Source organism: Mytilus edulis, chromosome 4, assembly GCF_963676685.1.
Source record: "Mytilus edulis chromosome 4, xbMytEdul2.2, whole genome shotgun sequence".
Lineage (NCBI taxonomy): Eukaryota > Metazoa > Mollusca > Bivalvia > Mytilida > Mytilidae > Mytilus > Mytilus edulis.
Genome location: NC_092347.1, coordinates 95,405,813 through 95,427,989, shown reverse-complemented (window position 1 = coordinate 95,427,989; position 22,177 = coordinate 95,405,813). Strand labels below are relative to the sequence as shown.

Below are 22,177 nucleotides of genomic sequence, written 5' to 3'. Positions count from 1 at the left end.
TGTATTGCTGTTTCAAAAATGTCTGATTGGGAGTGAAAAAAATCTTTGTATTGTGCTACCTTAACAAATAATATGTTTCATTTAAAGGTAACATGACATTCAATAAGGTTATATTTAAACTTATATACTGTATATAATTTTTTATACATAGTTTGATTTTCATGACATTCAGTAGTACTAGTACTTACTTCACATGATATATTGTTTTCTTAACTTTCGAGATGATACAGATTTAGAATCATTTCTCAATCAGCTAGATGTGAAGTGTATCATATATTCTTACAAGATGTCTAACTACATCAATTCCATCACAAATATAAATGTCTTGTTAACTAGTCACCTCTTGTGACATTTGGGTTTTCTTTGTCCTTTCTAGGAACATATTCCTGAGTGCTGTATAGCACCTCCCACTAAGGAATGTCCCATTAATAAGTTGTATATTAAATACCAATGCATGCTGCTTTTAGCATTCAGTTTTTCAATGAGGGTTGAGCAGTAAAAATACTAATATTTGCTTTATAATATATTTAAGGATCTCAAGTCGAATTGGTGTGTGGTCAAACCATAAGTATATTGTTGATACTTAGTATGTACATAGACTACTGGTTTATACATGGATGAGATAGTATGTATATAGACTACTGGTTTATACATGGATGAGATAAATAACTAAAGCATCTGAGGCATAATGTCTGAGGAGATTCAGTATAACCAACAGAAAATCAAATACATGAACAATATTTCAATTATAAATGAACCACTAATATATCTACAATCCAAGCATTAGAATCAGTCAAACCTTGAACACATGGATAGTTAAACATATGCAGTACCAGTTCTGAGATTTTGTATAAAAGCTGTCAAGTGAACATATGCAATATCACACCTTGTTTTTACATGCAGCAACGTTTGCATCGGATATGACTATAAACCCGTAAGATTGCTGTGGGAATGTGAATGTTCCATTAACTATTTCAGGAATGTCTGTGACTTGTGACATGGTTAAATCAGGACTCACTTTTAATGTTTTCCCATTCAAGGCAACAGTCCTGAAAATACGACAAAGATACATTTAATGATAAGGTTTATATAGTACTTTTCTGATAGACTTAGGATAAAATTTTCACATTATAACCATACAAAGTTTCACAAATTGATCATGTCAAAACATAAACCCAAGACTGTCTGCAAATAGTAATTGCAAAAATCTATACTGAAAAAAGAAAAGAAAAAAAAGAAAAGCTTCAGCCAAAAATGCGCAAATCTCTACCAAATTTTGACAAAGTATAAAAAAATAATTATAGAATAACCAATCTAAGAATTCAAATAGAGAAAAATATTCAACGAGTGACCGAACAACACATTGATTCACGAATGCGCATATCAGTGTTTTTCTGTCACAAGTTTAATATTTTTCGATATTTGAATTCTTTAATTAGTCATTCTTTTTATTACATTGGCAAATAACCACGTTTATTTCCCATGTGAAATTATCAGTTTTATTTAGATTTCGAAAAAGAGTAGGCTAATGCAGCTACAAGGCAGCACTCGCACCTGCAAAGTGGAAAGGGATTATTGCGAACCCTATCTTAGTTTTCCATAGATTCACCTGCAAGTTACCTGTCGATTTAAACTTTTGGCAGTTCTATTGTCCCATCTAACAAATACAACAGGTATTGTTCTCTGTATAGTTTATTCACTGGGACCTTTAAATTTCTTCTAGGAGAAATATATCACTCATTGATTAATTTACCTGACCAAAAAATTATCTTCTTTTTTATTGAAATACTTCTAATAACTCACATAAACTGTATGCAATATTGTATTTATTCAATATTATCATTAATATATTTTCAATCTGTTCAATATAAAATCTGGTTTAATACTAAAAAGTTTATTTCAGACACATTTTTTAGTATTTTCCAATGAATTTACATGTTTTTGTTGTTGTTCATTTATAGACTTATGTTTATGAAGACCTTAATTTAAAAATAATAATATTCAAATTTTTATTTATCAAACACACAAAAATATTGAATATTTGATCAGAAATCAACTTTTAATTTTTGAATCAGTATTACAAATGTAATATTGAACACATTAAAAACGAGTTACTCCAGGTATCGAATAAATACAACACCACATGCAGTTTTGTGAGTCCTTACTTAGTATTGGTATAAGTATTTTTTCTTCATTGACAGTTCAATTTTTTGTTCAGGTAAATTAATCAATGAGTGATATATTTCTCTTGGAAGAAATTTAAAGGTCCCAGTGAATAAACTATACAGAGAACAATACCTGTTGTATTTGTTAGATGGGACAATAGAACTGCCAAAAGTTTAAATGGACAGGTAACTTGCAGGTGAATCTATGGAAAACTATGATAGGGTTCGCAATAATATAAGTTGCAAAACTTGTTTCCCAATCCACTATAAATAAATATGTTTAAACTATCAGTTCTATTTAACTGGGAAATCAATGTAATTCATTCCAACATAATATATAAGTCCTTTTATCAGTGAATTGGAAAGTGAAAATAAACATTTTTTTTTACTCTGGATACTATTTGGGTCATCAAGACCAAAGATCACTATTTTTTGCTTCAATACCATGAATTTCATAATGTAAAAGGAGAGTTCCAAAGTCCCCTGTGTTGCACTAATTTGAACTGTCAAAGGGTTATGATTAAATTTATTTTTTTAACTTTTCATAATTACATTATATATATGTTTTATTATAATATGTTATTCTGATTGGCTACACTGCGATATCGCGTTCTTCCTTAATCAGTTTCATTTCACAATAAAATGTATCATTCATGATGACACGTGATCCAACAATAAAGTGCACAGGAAAACTAAATGAAAAATTGATAAAAATCGTGTTTTCATGATCCTAGCTAAAAAATGTAATTATAAGTATAAAATGCTTTTTTTTGTAACTTCATAGGATTGTAAAAGTGTTGACCGTGCGCACATTTTTAGAACTAAGTGCTTCATACATAATGTACTTCGGTCAAAGCTTTTACACCCCAATAAAGTAACATAAAGAAGCATTCAATTCTTAAATAAACTTCTTGTACAAGAAAGAAAAGACATGAGATTACTTATAATGTTGTTTCTATCTATTTCTATTTCAAAGTGCACATCTCTGATAATAAACAGCTGCAGCAAGAGTAGATGCTATGCTTTAATTTTTTTTAAAGAATAAAATTGAATTTTTCAAAGGCCTTCAATTATAAGCAAATAAAATGTCTTTATAAAAAATCATGCCTGAGGATAGATTGTTTGGAAACATGAACAGTTTATTATGTTCAGCAATACCAATGTTGAGAAACCCACGAATTGTTACTCTATACCTGAATGTGGCTACTGCAATACAAATATATATCTTACAACTTTTGTTTCCTTAACAATAACAATTATGTAAAGTTTCCACTAGATCATTCCAAACAAACTCAAGTTATAGTACAATACAGGCAAAATTTACTAAAATTCTAAGTCTGATTTTCTTCTTTTAGTTGTTCTTACTTGACACCAAGTACCTGAATGTCCTACCAACCAGTCATAAAATTATACAATTCTGTGTCAAAAGTTGAGTATATGAAAAAAGTCTGTTACCAACATACTGTTATGAAAAATGACCAAAAGTGTACCTTAATTAACAATTCATTCAGAGAAAACTGAAAAAAAAAAATTAAAAAATTAATATATAACCTTTCTAGCTTCATCATTCCCATGGTTATCACAGAGTTAACACTTCCCACTGTTGTAAATAATTAATCAATATTTATTTTCTTCAATAACAAACATTAAATTTATATATCAAATAATTTTACAATACATATATCAAATAACTAATTTTACATAATATTACCTAAATATTTTTAAAAATAAATAAAATATATCAAATTTAATTTTAACATATTGTAAATAACAAATGTTAAATGGACTGTATTTATTAGTCTAAGCCTTGATAGCAATAAAAAAAATCCCTTTTTATTTCCCTAAATCCTCTTTTTTCATCAGTGTACATTTATTTGCTTTCTATATAATATTGTTATTCCCTTTAGAGATTAGTATTTATTGGAGTAATTTGTTTCAATAGGTTGTCATGCAGCAAGTTTCCATACAAAATCTAGACTGTCAAACCAAAAATTGCTTATAAGCTTGTAAATCCTGATGTTCATTTGAACCTATTTTTAAGATTCAATTTGTCTTTAGCAATCAAAAAATGAAATCAGTGCAGAATAATTTTCATATTTGTAAAATTTTAAAATTGAATGAGACTCAAATGACAAACCACATACGTGTGTATAACCACATACCTGTGTATAACCACATACCTGTGTATAACCACATACCTGTGTATAACAACATACCTGTGTATAACCACATACCTGTGTATAACCACATACCTGTGTATAACCACATACCTGTGTATAACCACATACCTGTGTATAACCACATACCTGTGTATAACCACATACCTGTGTATAACCACATACCTGTGTATAACCACATACCCGTGTATAACCACATACCCGTGTATAACCACATACCCGTGTATAACCACATACGTGTGTATAACCACATACCTGTGTACAACCACATACCCGTGTATAACCACATACCCGTGTATAACCACATACCTGTGTATAACCACATACCTGTGTATAACCACATACCTGTGTATAACCACATACCTGTGTATAACCACATACCTGTGTATAACCACATACCTGTGTATAACCACATACCTGTGTATAACCACATACCTGTGTATAACCACATACCTGTGTATAACCACATACCTGTGTATAACCACATACCTGTGTATAACCACATACCCGTGTATAACCACATACCCGTGTATAACCACATACCCGTGTATAACCACATACCTGTGTATAACCACATACCTGTGTATAAACACATACGTGTGTATAACCACATACCTGTGTACAACCACATACCCGTGTATAACCACATACCTGTGTATTAATTTAAAATGTGGTCCATGGACAATAGGTAGATCTTGACAATCTGAACATTTTGATGATGGTTTTCGAGATGAAAGACGATACTTACATCTTATCCTTATATTCTAATTTAGCCATTGAAGCCATGATGATTAACATGCATAAGAAAACAATACTTTTCTACACATTACAAAAGCAAACTACAGTATAAACATGTTCTTCTATTTTAAAAATCAGACTAATCTGCCATGATATTTTTGGCAAAGTTAATTGTATTGATACATCATATGATGACAATATAAAATAAACAGCTGTGCCAATAGAGCATGATACCCCCGTCCCTTTTTAAAAAAATAGGTTCACTAACTTCTCAATGTCATATCAGAAATTCATGAAAAACTAATGTGAGGTTATCTTAATTGATATAAACCAGTCACCAAAGTTTCATGATAACTCCTCAAAGCATTATTGGAATATGTTTTTGAGTTAATGTCTGACATGTTGACTACAAACTGACAGGCAGACGGAAGACTGACGGTATACCATAATACGTCCCGTAAACAGGCGTATAAATAGAAGATGTGGTATTATTGCAAATGAGACAACTCTCCACAAGAGACCAAATGACACATAAATTAACATCTATAGGTCACTGTACTGCCTTCAACAATACGCAAAGCCCATACAGTATATTCAGCTATGAAAGGCCCTGAAATGACAAATGTAAAAAAATTCAAATGAGAAAACTAAGGGCCTAATTTATGTTAAAAAAAATGAACAAAAAACAAATATGTAACACAAGTTTATTTCATTTGTTACTTACTGTGATTTCAATCCCTCTTTACCAACAGGTTCTAACATATAGAGGTAAAGTTTGATATCTGGTTTAAACTGTGGAAATGTAACTGTTGTAGGTTCTGTTCTCAGGTTCATTCCATATAATGTTATACTACCAGGCTTGTAATTAGTTCTATAAATAGGAATTAAAAATAATGTACTTCACCTTATATCATCAGAAATATGAATAAACAAGATGTGTCAAAATGACATGAATGGCCCAACTCCCCAAAAAGCCCCAACTTTAAACCATTTTTTTTTAACATTTTGAAAGTCAAGACAAAAATCAGCAGAGCTGGACCAATGGTAAACTCCTCATAGTAGATTTTCTACGAATCAGAGGAGGTATTTATAAAACAAAGTCTGTATAACTGGTCATGAATGGCAGAAATGTGCATATGGTCCCAAAATAGGTCTGCAGGGCTAATATAAGTTAACCTCAGTATATAGTGTTGTTTTTATTATTGTTTAAGGTTGTACTTTACAGTGACCTATAATGGATAACATCAATTTCATTTGAACTCCGGTGGATAGCTTTCTCACTGGCAATCATAACACATCTCTCCTTATTTTAAAACTTCAACTGTTTTAATAGTTTTTCCTTGAAAAAGTTGGGAGAAACACAAACTGACTTTTGTAGCATTAGGGTGGCTAATTAAGTCTTTGTAAAAGGATTTTTAAAACATAAATCAGTAATGTTATAAAAACCTATTTTTGTGAATACTGACCTTTTGGTGTTAGTACAGTGGGCATACATTCTTACATTTCCAGACTTATCATCAATGGTGACATTCAATACAGATTTACCAACTAGTATTTTAAACAGGTATGATGACCATAAGTCCTGAAATATTAATTTCGTAAAATAAATAAACAATACAAATATCATTATTTTATTGACACAAAGACATTAACAATAATTGCCAATTGCCCATATTTCAGTACATTATTATAATGAATACAGCATTACACAATAAAATGACATAGTCAGGAAGTTAAAATTTCATTTCTATAATCTACCATCTAGAGATTTACGTATTGAACTAGTCACTTTCAGGACCTTTAAAGAATTGCTATTAATGCATCATTTCATATCTCCATGTTCTCCTAGGCCTGCTCCCCATATTTAAGTGAAAGTTTTTGTATCTTTATTGTCAGTGTGTCAGTGTTTCTGATCATCTTAAAACAGAATGTTAACAGCATTTTATTTAAATCATGAAATTAGTGAAAATAAACTTCTAACTAAAATTTCTCAATAAAGAAATAATTCATGGGGGCTTGAATATATCGTGATATTACCACAGGTTGGCCCTTTATGGCAAATATTTTACCCTGAGCGATAGCGAGGGGTAAAATATCCGCTTAAAGGGACATCCCGTGGTAAAATCACGATATATTCAAGCCCCCATGAATTATATCTATTCTAATAGGACAAATACGGCAATTACTTTGGATCGAAGAGCTCTAGGTGAAGGCATTATTTGCTGTTCCCATAAATAAACGCACTATGAAATTGACGTAAAAGAATGGAACAAACTGAATAAGTGACATGCTTTAACTATTTACAATAATTATTTAGATAGGTTTGGATGAATCTAAATCACAATTGTACTTATATGTCTTATAAGTATACAAAAAATGGCTTATATAACACATTTTATCATCCTTTGTTTACGTTTCCTTGTTTGTGATGATTTTCGGTTTCACAATTGTGTATTCCCGTAAAATGCTTATATTCTGACGTCATAGATTTATGACGTCGAGTAGCTCATTCATAAAAAAAGCATATGACGTGGGAGTACGATCGGAACAGCCCAAACAATATATTCACATTTTAACCAGGTGTGTACTCAAAGCGTTTGAAGGACGTCATGTTAGAATGTACATTATCCTCTCTGGTTTTACCATGGGGCATTTATAAATCTATGATATATAGGTAACAAAGTAAAGTCTGAATTCAACATAGCAGATATGTGCACAATACAATTCACCATGTATAAATCAGAGATAGACCTTTATAGAATATCTAGCAGTGATATTAGAAAACTTGATGGCAGGGTGGCAAACTATGATATATGTTATTGTTATTGAACATTTAACTATCAAAACTGTTAATTTAAGAACATTTCTTTTAAAAATAATGTGCAAATTATTAAGAATTGAATGCTGCTTTTTGTAAATTTATTGGGGTGTAAAAGCGTTGACCGAAGTACATTTTGTATTCCGCGCTTCATACTAAAAATGTGCGCATGGTCAACGCTTTTACAACCCTATAAAGTTACAAAAAGAAGCATTCAATACTTATAATTACATTTTTTAGCTAGAATCATGAAAACACGATTTTTATCAAGTTTTCATTTAATTTACCTGTGAACTTTATTGTGGGACCTCGTGTCATCATGAATGATAAATGTTATTGTCTAATACAATTGTTTCAGGAATAGCACGTGATGTGCAGTTAGCCAATCAGAATAACGTATTATAATGAAACATACATCTAATGTAATTATAGCTCAATATAGATCATCAAGGTTATTTCTTTTTAGAAAAGTGGCAGCTTTTTATACTTGTTCAAGGGAATACCAATATAAATTACACAAGAATTGATTTGTGTTAATGAAAGCAAACCATAGTTTAAATATATTTTCATAAATAATTTTATTGTTATTACTAATACATAGACGAATAAGAATGTATCCATAGTACAGGGATGCCCCACTCGCACTATCATTTTTTTTCAGTTGACCGTGAAATTGGGAAAAAATTTCTTATTTGGCATTAAAATTAGAAAGATTATATGATAGGGAACATGTGTACTAAGTTTCAAGTTGTTAGGACTTCAACTTCATCATAAACTACCTTGACCAAAAACTTTAATCTTAAGCGGGACAGACGGACGGACAGACAGACGGAACGAATGCACGCACCGACCAGAAAACATAATGCCCCTCTTCTATTGTAGGTGGTGCATAAACAAATTCTGTATGTTTAAAAAAAATTCCTTTACATATTTCAATACCAAAATAAGGAGATTAAGTACATATAGAGTCATCAGATAACCAAGACAATAACACCAGTATATACCAGTATCAAGATGGTATAAACTTGTTTTAAGACATCAAGCATGAACTCTATTCCAGTACAGAATAGTTCTGTTAGTATTGATGATAATTATTCACACCTTTTGATAGCAGCTGATGTTATATATAAATACAAAGTTTTGTAAGTGTTGATGAACAAAAGAATGAAAAATAAATCAAATTGTGGTTTTGTCTCAATAATCTTGTTTTATTTCTATTTCATTAATTGGAATCACAGTTTACCTAATAAACATCAAACCAACATTAAACTGAAACAATATAGCTATTTTAAAGGGAAATTCCGCAATTTTTTACTTATCATCTAATTATGTTCATCTTAACATAAAAAACACATTTGCAAAGTTTTAAATTTATATTCCTTCTAATAACGGAGAAAATGAAGTATTTGTAACTTTTTTGGTTGAATTCTCGAGTGGGTCGTGACGTTTTAGCCCGATTTGTTGAATTCTGGGAAAAAATAAAATCTGTTTAACTCTTATAGCTTATCGACAATATACGTAATTAAAAGCGCACAGCTGACGAATGGTCGTAGTTATTAACCACAATATAAGAATGAACGAAAATGAATATGCATATACCGTTTTGTATTGATTGAATTAAACTTCTATAAAATTATCTCTAGTAAATGTTATCGAATAAATTTCATTAATTATTGTTGAGATTTTTTTCATAAAATATCAGTGACAACATATCAAAATTGGAAAAGCACTGTTTGAACTGTTTATAAGGTATTGCAAGGAAACCACTTCTTTGAGTTGACTGCTCCTGTCCCCCACCCACTATCTATTAGCAAATTGGTTACTGTTTCAGTAGAAAGCCACATAAATGGTTAAACATCGTCATATAAACTGCAGATCTGGTTTGACTACTTACAATTTCTCTGATCTAAAGAGTCTGCAAATTTTAAGAGGATATGACAATCTATGAAGGCTTTATCCTTTCTACCAGAATTCACATGAAATATTTTCTACCCATATATGTATAATCTAAAGAGACAACCACCTGTTTAGATCCTTAAAGATATGTCACTATAATACATTGATATAAGCTACTATTAATTCAGAAATTATTGTATTATTGTATTATTTCGATTCTGACAATTTAGACTAAAATGTGATTTTTTTTCTTTGCCAAATTGAGAAAAATCCTGTTTAATTCATATAAAAAAATGCAAAATGCAAGTTAAAATTATTGCGATTATGTACTGTAAATTCAGAAATTATTGCATGCATTTATTGACGCGATTTTGTTATACTTACAGGATTAGGGTCTAGTGTCTTTGGATCAATCAAACCATTGTTATACTTACAGGATTAGGGTCCAGTGTCTTTGGATCAGTAAACCACTGTTATACTTACAGGATTAGGGTCTAGTGTCTTTGGATCAACCAAACCATTGTTATACTTACAGGATTAGGGTCCAGTGTCTTTGGATCAATCAAACCATTGTTATACTTACAGGATTAGGGTCTAGTGTCTTTGGATCAATCAAACCATTGTTATACTTACAGGATTAGGGTCTAGTGTCTTTGGATCAATCAAACCATTGTTATACTTACAGGATTAGGGTCTAGTGTCTTTGGATCAATCAAACCATTGTTATACTTACAGGATTAGGGTCTAGTGTCTTTGGATCAATCAAACCATAATTATTTCCATAAAAATCTTGTCGTATAACAACTTCTATTCCTAAAGAAGCTGACACGCCTAATTTATCCAACCACCTGCAGGAAAAGATTCAATAAAACTGATTCAGTAAAATATAAATAAGTACTATAAATTCAGAAATTATTTCATGCATTTATTATTGATATCATTAAGACATGACAAAAATAAGAGATTATTTATTGGGATTTCAGTATAATCTGAATAAATATTACAGATCAAATTTATTCATTCATTGTGTGTTAATTTGTGTTACTACGAATTTTTATTTGAGTTAAGCCTTCCAATTGATATTTAATTTTATAGTGTGTCTTTCTATGTTGTGATGTTATACTATTGTTTCAGAACAGGGAGAAGGTTCGATACCATTAAAATGTTTAATCCCACTCCAATTGTTTGCACCTGTCCTAAGTCAGGAATCTTATGTTCAGTAGTTGTTGTCTATTTATGTGGTTCATAAGTGTTTCAGATATCAGAATGCAAGTTCTTACTATTGCAATATATACTAACCTAATTGCACTATTCACATTGGTAAAAACATTCCATACTATTTTAATTCACATTTAATCATCATACATATCTATTGTTTTCATTTGAATTTTTCCACTTTGGGTAATAAAGATCTATAAAAACATACTGTACTGAGGATTCATTTATTTTCTTGGATACCAATTTTTGAAGATTGATTAACACTTGCATTTTTGTGGAAATCAACTTTTATGGGGTTGCCAAAATCTGCATACAAGCCTGTAGAAAATTTCTTATTCTTTAAAATATTTTAGGTAATGGTTCATCTGTACTACATGTAAAGTCCACGAAAATTGGAATCCTACGAATAATGATCAATCCTTAAGGTGGTACCTAACACTACAGGGAGATAACTTTGTAAAATCAGCAGATCGTTTTAATGACATTGTGTTCTTAATGGAATATTAAGCTTCTCAATGATCAAAATGAGTGTTTGTCAAACTGCTATATAACCAGTGTTATTTTTCTGATCAAACGATTGGTTCAATTTTAAAATGTTTTTTTTTAATATTTTTGTCAAAGGGTAAAAGTAAATACTTTGTCAAATTTTAAGAACATTAAATGAGCCAAATTAATTTTAGTTCAGGTGTTAGGTACCACCTTAATATTTGATTTGCTTTCTCAAAGGTTCTAATGCTGACCTAATTTTTCTTGACATGTACTTACATTAAATCGTCTGTCATTTTAAACAGCAAACCATTGTCAAAAGACAACTTATTTTTTCAGTCTTCAAAACAGCAGCTCTTTTCTGCCCAAAACATAAGCTTTATATTGTACCAAACCAGTATCTTAATTAAAAGATTAATTTATCTTGTCGCTCAAAAAAGGTAATCCTTGTCCCAAGGCTGAGCTTATTTGTCCTAACCAGAACTTACATAAAACCAGCCACATATCTATCACTCAAACCAGCAGCTCCTCCTCCCCACGCTGAGCTTGTTTCTCCTAACCAGACTTTGCCATACTTTGGATATGGTGCTAATCCTTGAGCCAACTTTATCTGATGTTTTAGACTGTCTAAGAGTTTAGGATCCATGAACTTAGCAACAGTCATGTCTGGACCATGTCCATAGTAACTGTTGTGAAGAGAAACAAAATATGAGGTGATGAAATTTATTATACATGTATGTAACTTCCTGTTTTTGCATAAAGAGTAGTGAGGCCTTCAATCCTTACAAAGAGCTCAATTTTAATGTAATTTCAAGATTTTATCTACTAGTACTTGTTTGAGCAAAAATCTTTGCTAGTCCATATCTATAATGCTGCATTCATACCGGTATATCTAATAACTAAGATGTCAGTTCATATTAACAAAATATTGACTACAATAAAATAATTATCACATCATGAAATGCTAATTTCTGGCTGTGACGCCTTCCTGTGTTATTTCTGGCTGTGACGCCTTCCTGTGTTACAGGAAATGGAAACAGGAAGTGGAAACAGGAAGCATAACAGCAAAAATTTTAAATAGCCTTTTCAAGATGCCATAATTATTTGAACCAACTGGAAGCATGGCAGAATTATATTGGCAGGCACTAGACTTCATTAGCACTGATTTAATTTATAACCCAAGGAGTGCTGTAGAAAAGGAGACTGTCTAATTAGTATACAATCATCAATTTGTGACTATCTTGATGCTGCCACATTACATTGACCAGATAAAACTCATATGAATATGCCAATTATGACCTATCATTTGTCCTATATCTTTTTAATTTGAGAAAAAGACATATAAAATGTTATTGAATAGTTAAACCATTTCTATCTCATATAATATATATATATTATCACTTTCTGTCCAAATGATACTTCTATATATTTTACACCTTAAAACTCTTGAAACCACAGACTCAGTGGATTAATGTCTTATACTGTATTATATGTAATATTGCATGGTTTCTTTTTTTTAAATAAAAAAATGATTATAAAATTAAGGAAGATATCACCTCTGTTGTAGCTGGGATCAATAGATCTGTTGAAGCCTGGAAGTATTGACTTAAAAGGAATCCTCTGCTATTACTAAAGTAAGAACTAATTTTTGCAACTTAACCTCATTAATGAAGTCATTGTTTTTCTTTTTCAGATGTGTTATGAGTATCTACTAATATAGGAATGTATAGGAATACCCACACATACATACATATGTACATACATCAATATGTTTGATCCCATCTTAGTTGTAATTCTCCTATTTGAGTGTTAATTGTTAAGTGTGAAACTCAAGGAAAAAATAGAACAAACAAAACTTTGAATGGTGGAAAGCTGCCATGGTACTTTTAATCAAGTACAACATACATGGCATATAGCATGTACTTTATATATATTGATAAGATACAGTGGCTGATCTGGCCATTTTAAAAAGGGGGGTTCCCAACCCAAAGTAAAGGGGGGGTTCCAACTATATGCTCCCATTTAAATGCATTGATCGTCCAAAAAAAAGGGGGGGTTCCAACCCCGGTACTTTTAATCAAGTACAACATACATGGCATATAGCATGTACTTTATATATATTGATAAGATACAGTGGCTGATCTGGCCATTTTAAAAAGGGGGGTTCCCAACCCAAAGTAAAGGGGGGGGGTTCCAACTATATGCTCCCATTCAAATGCATTGATCGTCCAAAAAAAAGGGGGTCTATTGGTACACATGTATACATAATGAGTTTTTTTTATCCTTAAATCAAAACCATACTAAATATAATGGTCATAAAAATATGCACATTCATGGTTCTTCACTAAATCAATATCTGTATCTTGGCATTGCACAAGGTCATGTTTTTCTCTGACTGCTAATGACATCTTACATTTAATCCATTGGACAACAACGAATGGAAGTTTTTAACAACCTTGATTGGCAATACAGCCCTTGCACAGTAAGTATTCATTGGATGTTGGATGTGTACTGATTAATATAAAGTCGTATTTAGTTATTATTTGTTGTTATTGGTTTGAACTCGCTGTCTGTAACTGGAAGTAAACTCAGATCTGTACTTAGTGTCTTTTTGTTGTATGGTCTGTGTATTTGTTATTTGTTCTTCCGCTGTGTATCCATCTGATTGGATGGAGAGTTTCTCATTGGCACTCTTACCACATTTTCTTATATCTAAGCCCTTTTCAACTGATTTTTATAGTATTTTTCTGATGTTGTACTGTATCCCCATTGTCCCTAGTTAGAGGGAGGGTTTGGCGCCCACAAACATGTTTAACTCCGTCTCATTCTGTATGTGCCTGTCCCAAGTAAGAACCCTGTAGTTCATCAGTGGTTGTCGTTGGTTCATGTATGTAATCTTTGTTTTTCATAAATCATTTTGCTACAAATTAGGCCGTTTATATTTTTCCTATGGTTACCTCTAATTGTTTATATTATCTTAATTTGAGGTTTGGTGGATAGTTGTCTCATAAGCAACCATACCACATCTCCTGATTTTTGTCTTCTTTGTTCACTTATATGTTGTAAATAGATGAAGAGTAAATTTTTTTATAACATCAGGTAATTTTTCTTGGAATCAGAAAGTCACATGCAATTAAACAAAAAGTTTTACCTTTTATCCTTTCAAGTGCCGTATATTAAATTTTCAATATTTATAATTCAAAGATTATGATTTTATAAATAAAACAAGAATGTGTCCCCAGTACACGGATGCCCCATTCGCACTATCATTTTCTATGTTCAGTGGACTGTGAAAATGGGGAAAATCTCTAATTTGGCATTAAAATTAGAAAGATCATATCATAGAGAACATGTGTACTAAATTTCAAGTTGCTTGGACTTCAACTTCATCAAAAACTACCTCGACCAAAAATTTTAACCTGAAGCGGGACAGACAGACGAACGGACGGATGAACGGACGAACTAACAGACGGACCCACAGACCAGAAAACATAATGCCCATAAATGGGGCATAAAAAGAAACTCAATGAAAAAAGTGTGATTTTCTCATTCAAGATGGCATGAGTGAAAAGTAATTCGAATGTAAACTCACTGATGGAATGTAGTGTGAGAAACAATGTCTGGTCCACCTGCATCAAGGAAACTGTAATAAAAATATTCAAAAAAATTATATTATTGTTTTCTTTTGAAATAAACTATTTGCTTTTAGAGTATTGTAGACAACTCTTTATTGGCTTTTTTTGGTGAATCAATTCATATATGTTACTTAGACAATGCTCAAATGTGGATACAATAACATAACAATAGGGGGATGCAGTAACTACATGCCAAACACATATAAATATATATAGGTTGCACTTTGTAAATACAGCTGTTTCTCAAACCACGCCTCTTTTGGGGAGATCTTGAATATACATAGAAAATTAATTTTGTTTACATACTGATTCCCAGTTATACTCTCTGTGTTCCATCTCACAGAGACATAACTTGGGAATGTTACCAGTAAATAAACATGTGCATATTGTTTACATTGAAATATGTGGTAACCTGTGAAGTTTCATTTGAGGTAGGGGTAGTTAAGAAAATTAGTGTTAGTTTCAACTCTGAGAAGTTCAGGGCATATAAACGTTGAAAATATGCCACACAGCCCTATATTTTGACCTTTGAAAAAAATTGTAGTGCATATGAACTTTCAATTCTAGGATAAGATTTTTTTCAAAACTTCATAGTAAAAGTGGTACAGTTTTAGCCATAAAAGGAGTTCGTATGGGAAATTGCATTGCCAATATTTACAGAAATGCAACCTATAACAAGTAAAACTGCAAACTACTGCTCACTGATGATACCCCATTGAAATATTTTGGTAAACAGGAAGTTGTTGAGTGATGAAAACACATCACACAGTATATCTGACTAAATATATAAACCCTGAAACCAAATTTCACAAATCCTTGTCAAGTAGTTCCTGAGTGAAACAGGAAGTTGTTGAGTCATGAATATGAAAATGCATCACACAGTATAGCTGACATATACAAACCCTAAATCAAATTTCAGAACTCCTTGTCAAGTAATGGATGGATGGACTGACTGATGAACAGATAGAGGTATAAAGTGTACCCCCACTTTTTAAAGCAGGGTATAACAACATGGGGATTGGGTAACTAAGAGGGCATATAAACATATGAAGAATCTACAATATCTATTCACCACAAAAGGAAGGGACATAACTCTATTCTAGCTTTATGAGATATTTTTCCTGTTAGTTACTCCATGCCTGATGCATGTATTTGACTTTTCTTATGTCTACTTATAATAAATACATTTATTTAGTACCTACTCTTTAAGATACATATATGTGTATATATTAGACATCATGGTAACACTAGGTCCTATAACAAGACTGTTTCTCCATTGTGGATACTGATCCAGAATACTTTGGAGCACTCTATAGTCAGCTGCATGCTGTGAACCATTTATATTATAACCAAGATTTCTCCAAACATCAGGCTCTGAAAAAATACATCATTAATTAAGTGACTTACTTCTTAAGATAAGTAAATGAAGGCCGACTTCCTGTCGTGCTTGGTCCAATCACGGTACTGTTTTTCCATTGTGAATATTGATTAAGAATAGTGTGAAGTAGTCTATAGTCCTTAGCATGCTGAGACGCAGTGATTCTATACCCAATATTAGTCCATGCATCAGGTTCTAAAAAATACATAATGCAAACTAGCCAGTATGTTTATACAGTCATGATATTACTTTGATTTTTTAAATCAGAATGATTTGTTTAAAAAAAGGTAAATTTTAGATGATATAAACATGTACATGTATTCTCCTGGTTTAGAAATTCTTGATTATTTTTGCTCTTGAAGAATTTGGGATTTCAAGTACATGTACAAATTTTGAAACACAAAAGCATATATATATTCAGTAGTTGCTTCAATAACAGTTGATAAAATGCAGATAGCAAAAAAATCCAGAAGTATTGGTTGTTTTGTTTTTTTAAATTACATTACCGGTAGTATTATAATAAGTACCATTGCCAAGTTCCCATCCAGCAATTTTATATCCTTTCTGTGATGTGTAGTCCATCAATAGTTTAGCATTATCTGGTAGCCACAGTCCATCCTGTCTTAAAAGACCATTCAAATCAAATATAAGATCCCATCCTACCACCTCTACAAAATGATTCAGCTCATCCCACTGCTTACCTAAATACAAATTAACATGCATTTAAATTATCATTTTGCACTTTGATGGCTTCTTTTTTCAACAGTTGGTTGAATTTTCTGACCGTTGAGCAGTTTGGTTTGATGAAACAAACTACAATTAAGTCAGAATTTTGAATGAACTGCAATTGGTGAAGAGAAACTCTTACATACAAGTCACTGTATCTACATGTACAAATAACATACAAAAATTTATAAATGATATTTTGTTTCTTTATTTATGCCAGTCACTTTAACACCTATAGTTTCATTGCATTCCTTGAAATCAACAATATGTTCCTTCATAAAATCAGAGTACCGGTAATGACAAAGAGTTTCTGGTTATCAAATTGCATGAATTGTTATGACAGTCAACAATTGTTAATAACTTTTGTATATAAAATGTATATCTTTATTCGAACTCATGTTGCTAAATAAACTATTATGTGACTTCAATATAATTATTTCCAATGATATAATACAATCAACATTCTAGTAATCATTAGTTTAGCATGTTTAGACATCACTTCATTAATTACCTGACATGGTAAAATTTTTCAACTTCTGAATTTCCAAAGTATCTTCAAATGGTATGTTTCTCTTTTTATATGGCCTGAATTTTAGATATTCATCTCCTGATCTTTTCATGTTATTCTCTCTTTGAACTCCAGGATTAAATTGTAAAAAGTCGGCTGATGATCCACCAACACGGAGATAACATGGTGCTAGTCCTTCAGCTAGGCGCTGTATCTTTGGAAAACTTGAAAAAAGTTTAAAGTGCTAAATGATGTAATGACAAACCTTAACAGTGGCGGATTTAGGGGGAGCGCCCAGCGGGCCGCCCCCCCCCCCCCCCCCCTCTTTTTGAGAAAAAAATTGGTTGCTTATATAGGGAATCACTGAAGCGTGACTGGAGCGGGCCCCCTCTTAGGCAGTCAATGGGCCCCTACTTATGAAAAATTCTGGATCCGCCACTGCTTAAAGCAACAAATTAAAACCATTTTGTCTGTTCCTAGCTTTTTCCAAGAAATATTACTAATGATTTTTTATTCTTTGTAGTTTGTACATGTATATACATGTAATCAATGTTATAAAACACAGTTTGACAATGTTGTTGTGTGTATTACTGGTTTTTAATTTCTCTCAAATTTCGTGCCATAATTATGTTTTTTATACATTAGTGGATGTTGTCCAATTTTACCACATTTATTGTTACATACATATGCAAACATGGCCAAATGTTAAAAGATTTAAACCAATTTTTCCTGCATCCATTGTCATAGTACATGGTAATAAATACCTGAAGTTTAATGTTGCCCAATTTGCCTGTATTAGTGCTGTATCTATGGTAACACTTAAGAATCTGTCTGGGATCGTCTGTATAATATTGTCAGTATGGATAAACACTTTCGTTTTACTTCCATTAGAATAGGCAATATATAATAAATACCATAACACACACACTGGAGAAAACATATCCTTTAATTTTCCTGAAACACACAATTTGACATTTTTAGTTGTTTTACCCTGTTTAATAATATGAAAGATCATAACATCAACCACAAATCTCTTAAGAAATTAGGTTCCATTTCACCTTTTTGACTACTGCTGTACATTTTGTGTAAAAATGAAAGGAAAACAAGAATATTAAAAGTCAACAAAGGGCAGCAAGATTAATTTTAAATACAGATCACTTACCCCCTTATTTAAAGAACTTAAGTGAATGACAGTTGTCAAAAAATAAAATTAAATACTACAAATATTTACTGCTATATAAATGTTTGCGTAAGGAAGCACCAATGAACCTGAATATTTTCCTTAAATGCTACATTGTACATGCACATAAATTCACACAACAGATCTAGAGGGTAGGAAAGCCTTGAACCGCCTGTTATCAAACTGTCAATTTGGACTACATTTACTGTCAATTTTATCTTGTTTCAACAAAACAGGGAGTAGTACTAATATATGTGACTTTATTATGTCCTGAGTCAAATAATCCTTATCATGATTCATCAGAGGTCTAAATTGAATATCTGTTACGGTTATAATGGTTATTTTTGAAAAGGATTTAAATTAATTCGTTACATACAGTCAATCTTTATCATGTTTATACATCATGTACATATCTTCATTGGGAGAATGTATTTTATCCTGCCCTCAGTGTTACTCTAGATCTTCATTGGGAGAACGTATTTTATCCTGCCCTCAGTGTAGAACTTCATCATCTACATCATCTAGTCCAAATAATTATGACATCTTGGAAGGCTTTTTTAAATTTTTGCCTTGATGCCTTCCTGTGATGGCATCAAACATTTGTCAAAGGAAAAAAAAATATAATAGCCTTTCCAGATTCATCATCATGACTACGGTAGTCCAAATAATTATGACATCTGGCAAGGCTACATGTATATTAATTTTTTTCTGGGACACCTAAATTAAAATAGCCTTGCCAGCACAGGCACTTGTTTTCTATCCATGGGAAGATCTACTATCCCAATATATTACGAGCACTTGTTTCACAGGCACTTGTTTTCTATCCATGGGAAGATCTACTATCCCAATATATTACGAGCACTTGTTTTATCTATCCATCGGAAGATCTGCTATCCCTATATATTACATGTATTACGAGTTCTCGTAATATATAGGGATAGACTTGTTTTTTATCCATGGAAAGATCTACTATCCCTACAAATGTATATATTACGAGCACTTGTTTTCTATCCATGGGAAGATCTGCTATCCCTATATATTACGAGTTCTCGTAATATATAGGGATACATGTAGTAGATCGTTCTCGTAATATATAGGGATACATTGTAGTAGATCTTCCCATGGATAGAAAACAAGTGCCTGTGCTTGCCAGATGTCATAATTATTTGGACTTCATCATGACCTGCATGCACCAAACCCAAGTGCCTGTGTCTAAAGTATTCTTCGTGTTCTTAAACTGTATTTCTTTACATCATGTACATTATTGAGGCAAATAAAAAAAATTTAAGGACTTTTAAGACGAATTAGACTAGAAATCTCCCATGTTCCAGTTTTAACATTAAAATAGATATTGTTTGAACGATCTTTTACATACTATGAAGTATTTCAACATTGGCTAAATCAGTTCTAATTTGTTATTCCATCCAAGGATTTGTTCCATCTCTTTCCCTCTCAGTTTTTTAGGGGACAATAACACGAGGGGAAAGAAACGAGATTTACAGCCTGAAAAATTTTGTCCTAAAAATTGACCTTCTGTGTTTAACATGTCTACCAAGAAAGATTTATCGATAGCAGAATTCTGCTGCGAAATGCCTAAAGTTGAACTCCATGCACATATAAATGGATCAATAAGTGAAGCAACAATGAAAAAATTATTGAAAAAGAAAAATCGTGAGGGAGATAAGTTGTCATTTCAGAAAGACCAAACTGCAACTTTAGAGGACTGTTTTCATATGTTCAAATTGATACACCAAGTGTCTGATAATACAGAAGCAGCTTATACGATAACTTATGATGTCATTCATGAATTTGCAGCAGAAAATGTTAAATATCTTGAACTTAGAAGTACACCAAGAGAAGTTAAAGCAACAGGAATGACAAAGAAGGGGTATGTCGAGGCTGTGATTAAAGCTATACAAGACTGTAATGACATTCACATAATTGTGAAGTTTATATTGGCTGTGGATAGGAGGAATGGTGTAGATATAGCAAAAGAAACAGTGGAATTAGCCGCTAAATATAAAACTTTAAGTAATGGAATTGTTATCGGTGTTGATTTAAGTGGTGATCCTACCGTAGGCGACGCAAGAGACTACATTCCAGTATTTGAGCAGGCTAAACAAGCAGGATTAAAATTAGCTCTCCATTTAGCCGAGGTTCCAAACATTGAAGAGACACTGGCCATGCTAAAATTACCACCAAATAGAATAGGTCATGGTACATGTTTGCTGCCAGAAGTCGGAGGATCAGAAGAGTTAACAGACTATGTGTATACACATAAAATACCTCTAGAACTGTGTCTAACATCAAATGTTATTGGCCAAACTGTTCCCAACTTTGATAACCACCATTTTCTAAACTGGTACCAGAGGAATCATCCATGTGTGATCTGTACCGATGATAAAGGTGTATTTAATACTACTCTGTCAGAGGAATACCAGATAGCAGCTAAAACATTTGATCTTAGTGTGGATAACATTTGGAAACTTTCCTTTGAAAGCATTGAATATATTTTTGCTGCTGAGGACATAAAGGAAAAATTAAGACAGAAGTTCTTACAATTTAGACAATTATAAGTTTAACTTCTAAGTCATGTTCAAGTGTAAATATGTTAAAATGTTTTAAACAGAATTATTCACTACCAGAAGCTCAGAATAATGTGTAGACAGGTCAAAGTATATACAATACTCAAATAAATGAATAACAGATCTTTCTTTAACTTTATTTCAAATAGCAAAAAAAAAGAATTCTTCATCTTCATCTTGCACATAAAAAAGTAGGTCTGATATTAAAACTATATCAACTGGCTTCACAGGTAGATAACATATTGTTTTAACATGTTTAACTACACTTCAATATTTGAAAGCTCCCCATATTCCTGATATTCTATATTATTGCTATTTTACGAAATTTTCCTTGATCTTACTTCAACTGATAATTTCCTATCTCAGCGGAGTCCAGTGATATTAAAATTATCGCTAGAAACAAAACGAGCATGTGGCTTTGCAAATGAAATTTACACGTCTTCATAGGTAAAATAGCGATAAACAGATCATCATCATGATCATTGGTCATCTCAACTCATTTCCTCGCTTTCGCCTTGTGATCTATGTAATCATGAAACATGTGGTGTACTATCAAACAAATATAGCCAAATGTTTAAGCTACTAGCACACAAGATAAACAGTCCACAGAAAGTCCCTGCAACATAAACAGACACAATACTCCTTGGAGATCTTTCTTCACCTGGTA

General features: G+C 31.9%; 2 protein-coding genes across 3 annotated transcripts; one reads left to right on the top strand and one right to left on the bottom strand.

Moving 5' to 3' along the window:
- Window positions 1-680: 680 nt before the first annotated feature.
- Window positions 681-20,403, bottom strand: LOC139521117 (heparanase-like). 2 transcript variants are annotated; one of them, XM_071314418.1, is made up of 11 exons: window positions 20,301-20,403; window positions 18,510-18,699; window positions 17,749-17,969; window positions 17,039-17,212; window positions 16,541-16,706; window positions 15,091-15,141; window positions 11,987-12,184; window positions 10,528-10,642; window positions 6,547-6,662; window positions 5,805-5,951; window positions 681-1,049 (listed from the first exon to the last, which is right to left on the bottom strand). In XM_071314418.1, exons 2-11 carry the CDS (start codon window positions 18,683-18,685, stop codon window positions 881-883), a joined length of 1,533 nt encoding a protein of 510 aa, XP_071170519.1. In that variant the 5' UTR covers window positions 18,686-18,699; window positions 20,301-20,403; the 3' UTR covers window positions 681-880. The 2 variants fall into 2 exon arrangements, with proteins under 2 accessions (XP_071170519.1, XP_071170518.1); XM_071314417.1 differs by lacking the exon at window positions 16,541-16,706 and adding an exon at window positions 16,336-16,507.
- A 43-nt stretch (window positions 20,404-20,446) lies between these two features.
- On the top strand, window positions 20,447-21,634 carry LOC139521119 (N6-Methyl-AMP deaminase-like). Its single transcript, XM_071314421.1, has one exon. The coding sequence runs from the start codon at window positions 20,470-20,472 to the stop codon at window positions 21,499-21,501; it is 1,032 nt and encodes a 343-aa protein (XP_071170522.1). The 5' UTR covers window positions 20,447-20,469; the 3' UTR covers window positions 21,502-21,634.
- The last annotated feature ends 543 nt before the right edge of the window (window positions 21,635-22,177 follow it).

What these genes read in the sequence shown, in the direction of transcription:
- LOC139521117 (XM_071314417.1), bottom strand. Translation starts at nt 18,685, where the DNA reads ATGTTTTCTCCAGTGTGTGTGTTATGGTATTTATTATATATTGCCTAT. An exon ending in TGGGCAACATTAAACTTCAG is followed by an intron (nt 17,970 to 18,509) that starts GTATTTATTACC and finishes ACTTTTTTCAAG; the next exon opens with TTTTCCAAAGATACAGCGCC. An exon ending in TCTCACACTACATTCCATCA is followed by an intron (nt 12,185 to 15,090) that starts GTGAGTTTACAT and finishes TCTTCACAACAG; the next exon opens with TTACTATGGACATGGTCCAG.
- LOC139521119 (XM_071314421.1), top strand. Translation starts at nt 20,470, where the DNA reads ATGTCTACCAAGAAAGATTTATCGATAGCAGAATTCTGCTGCGAAATG.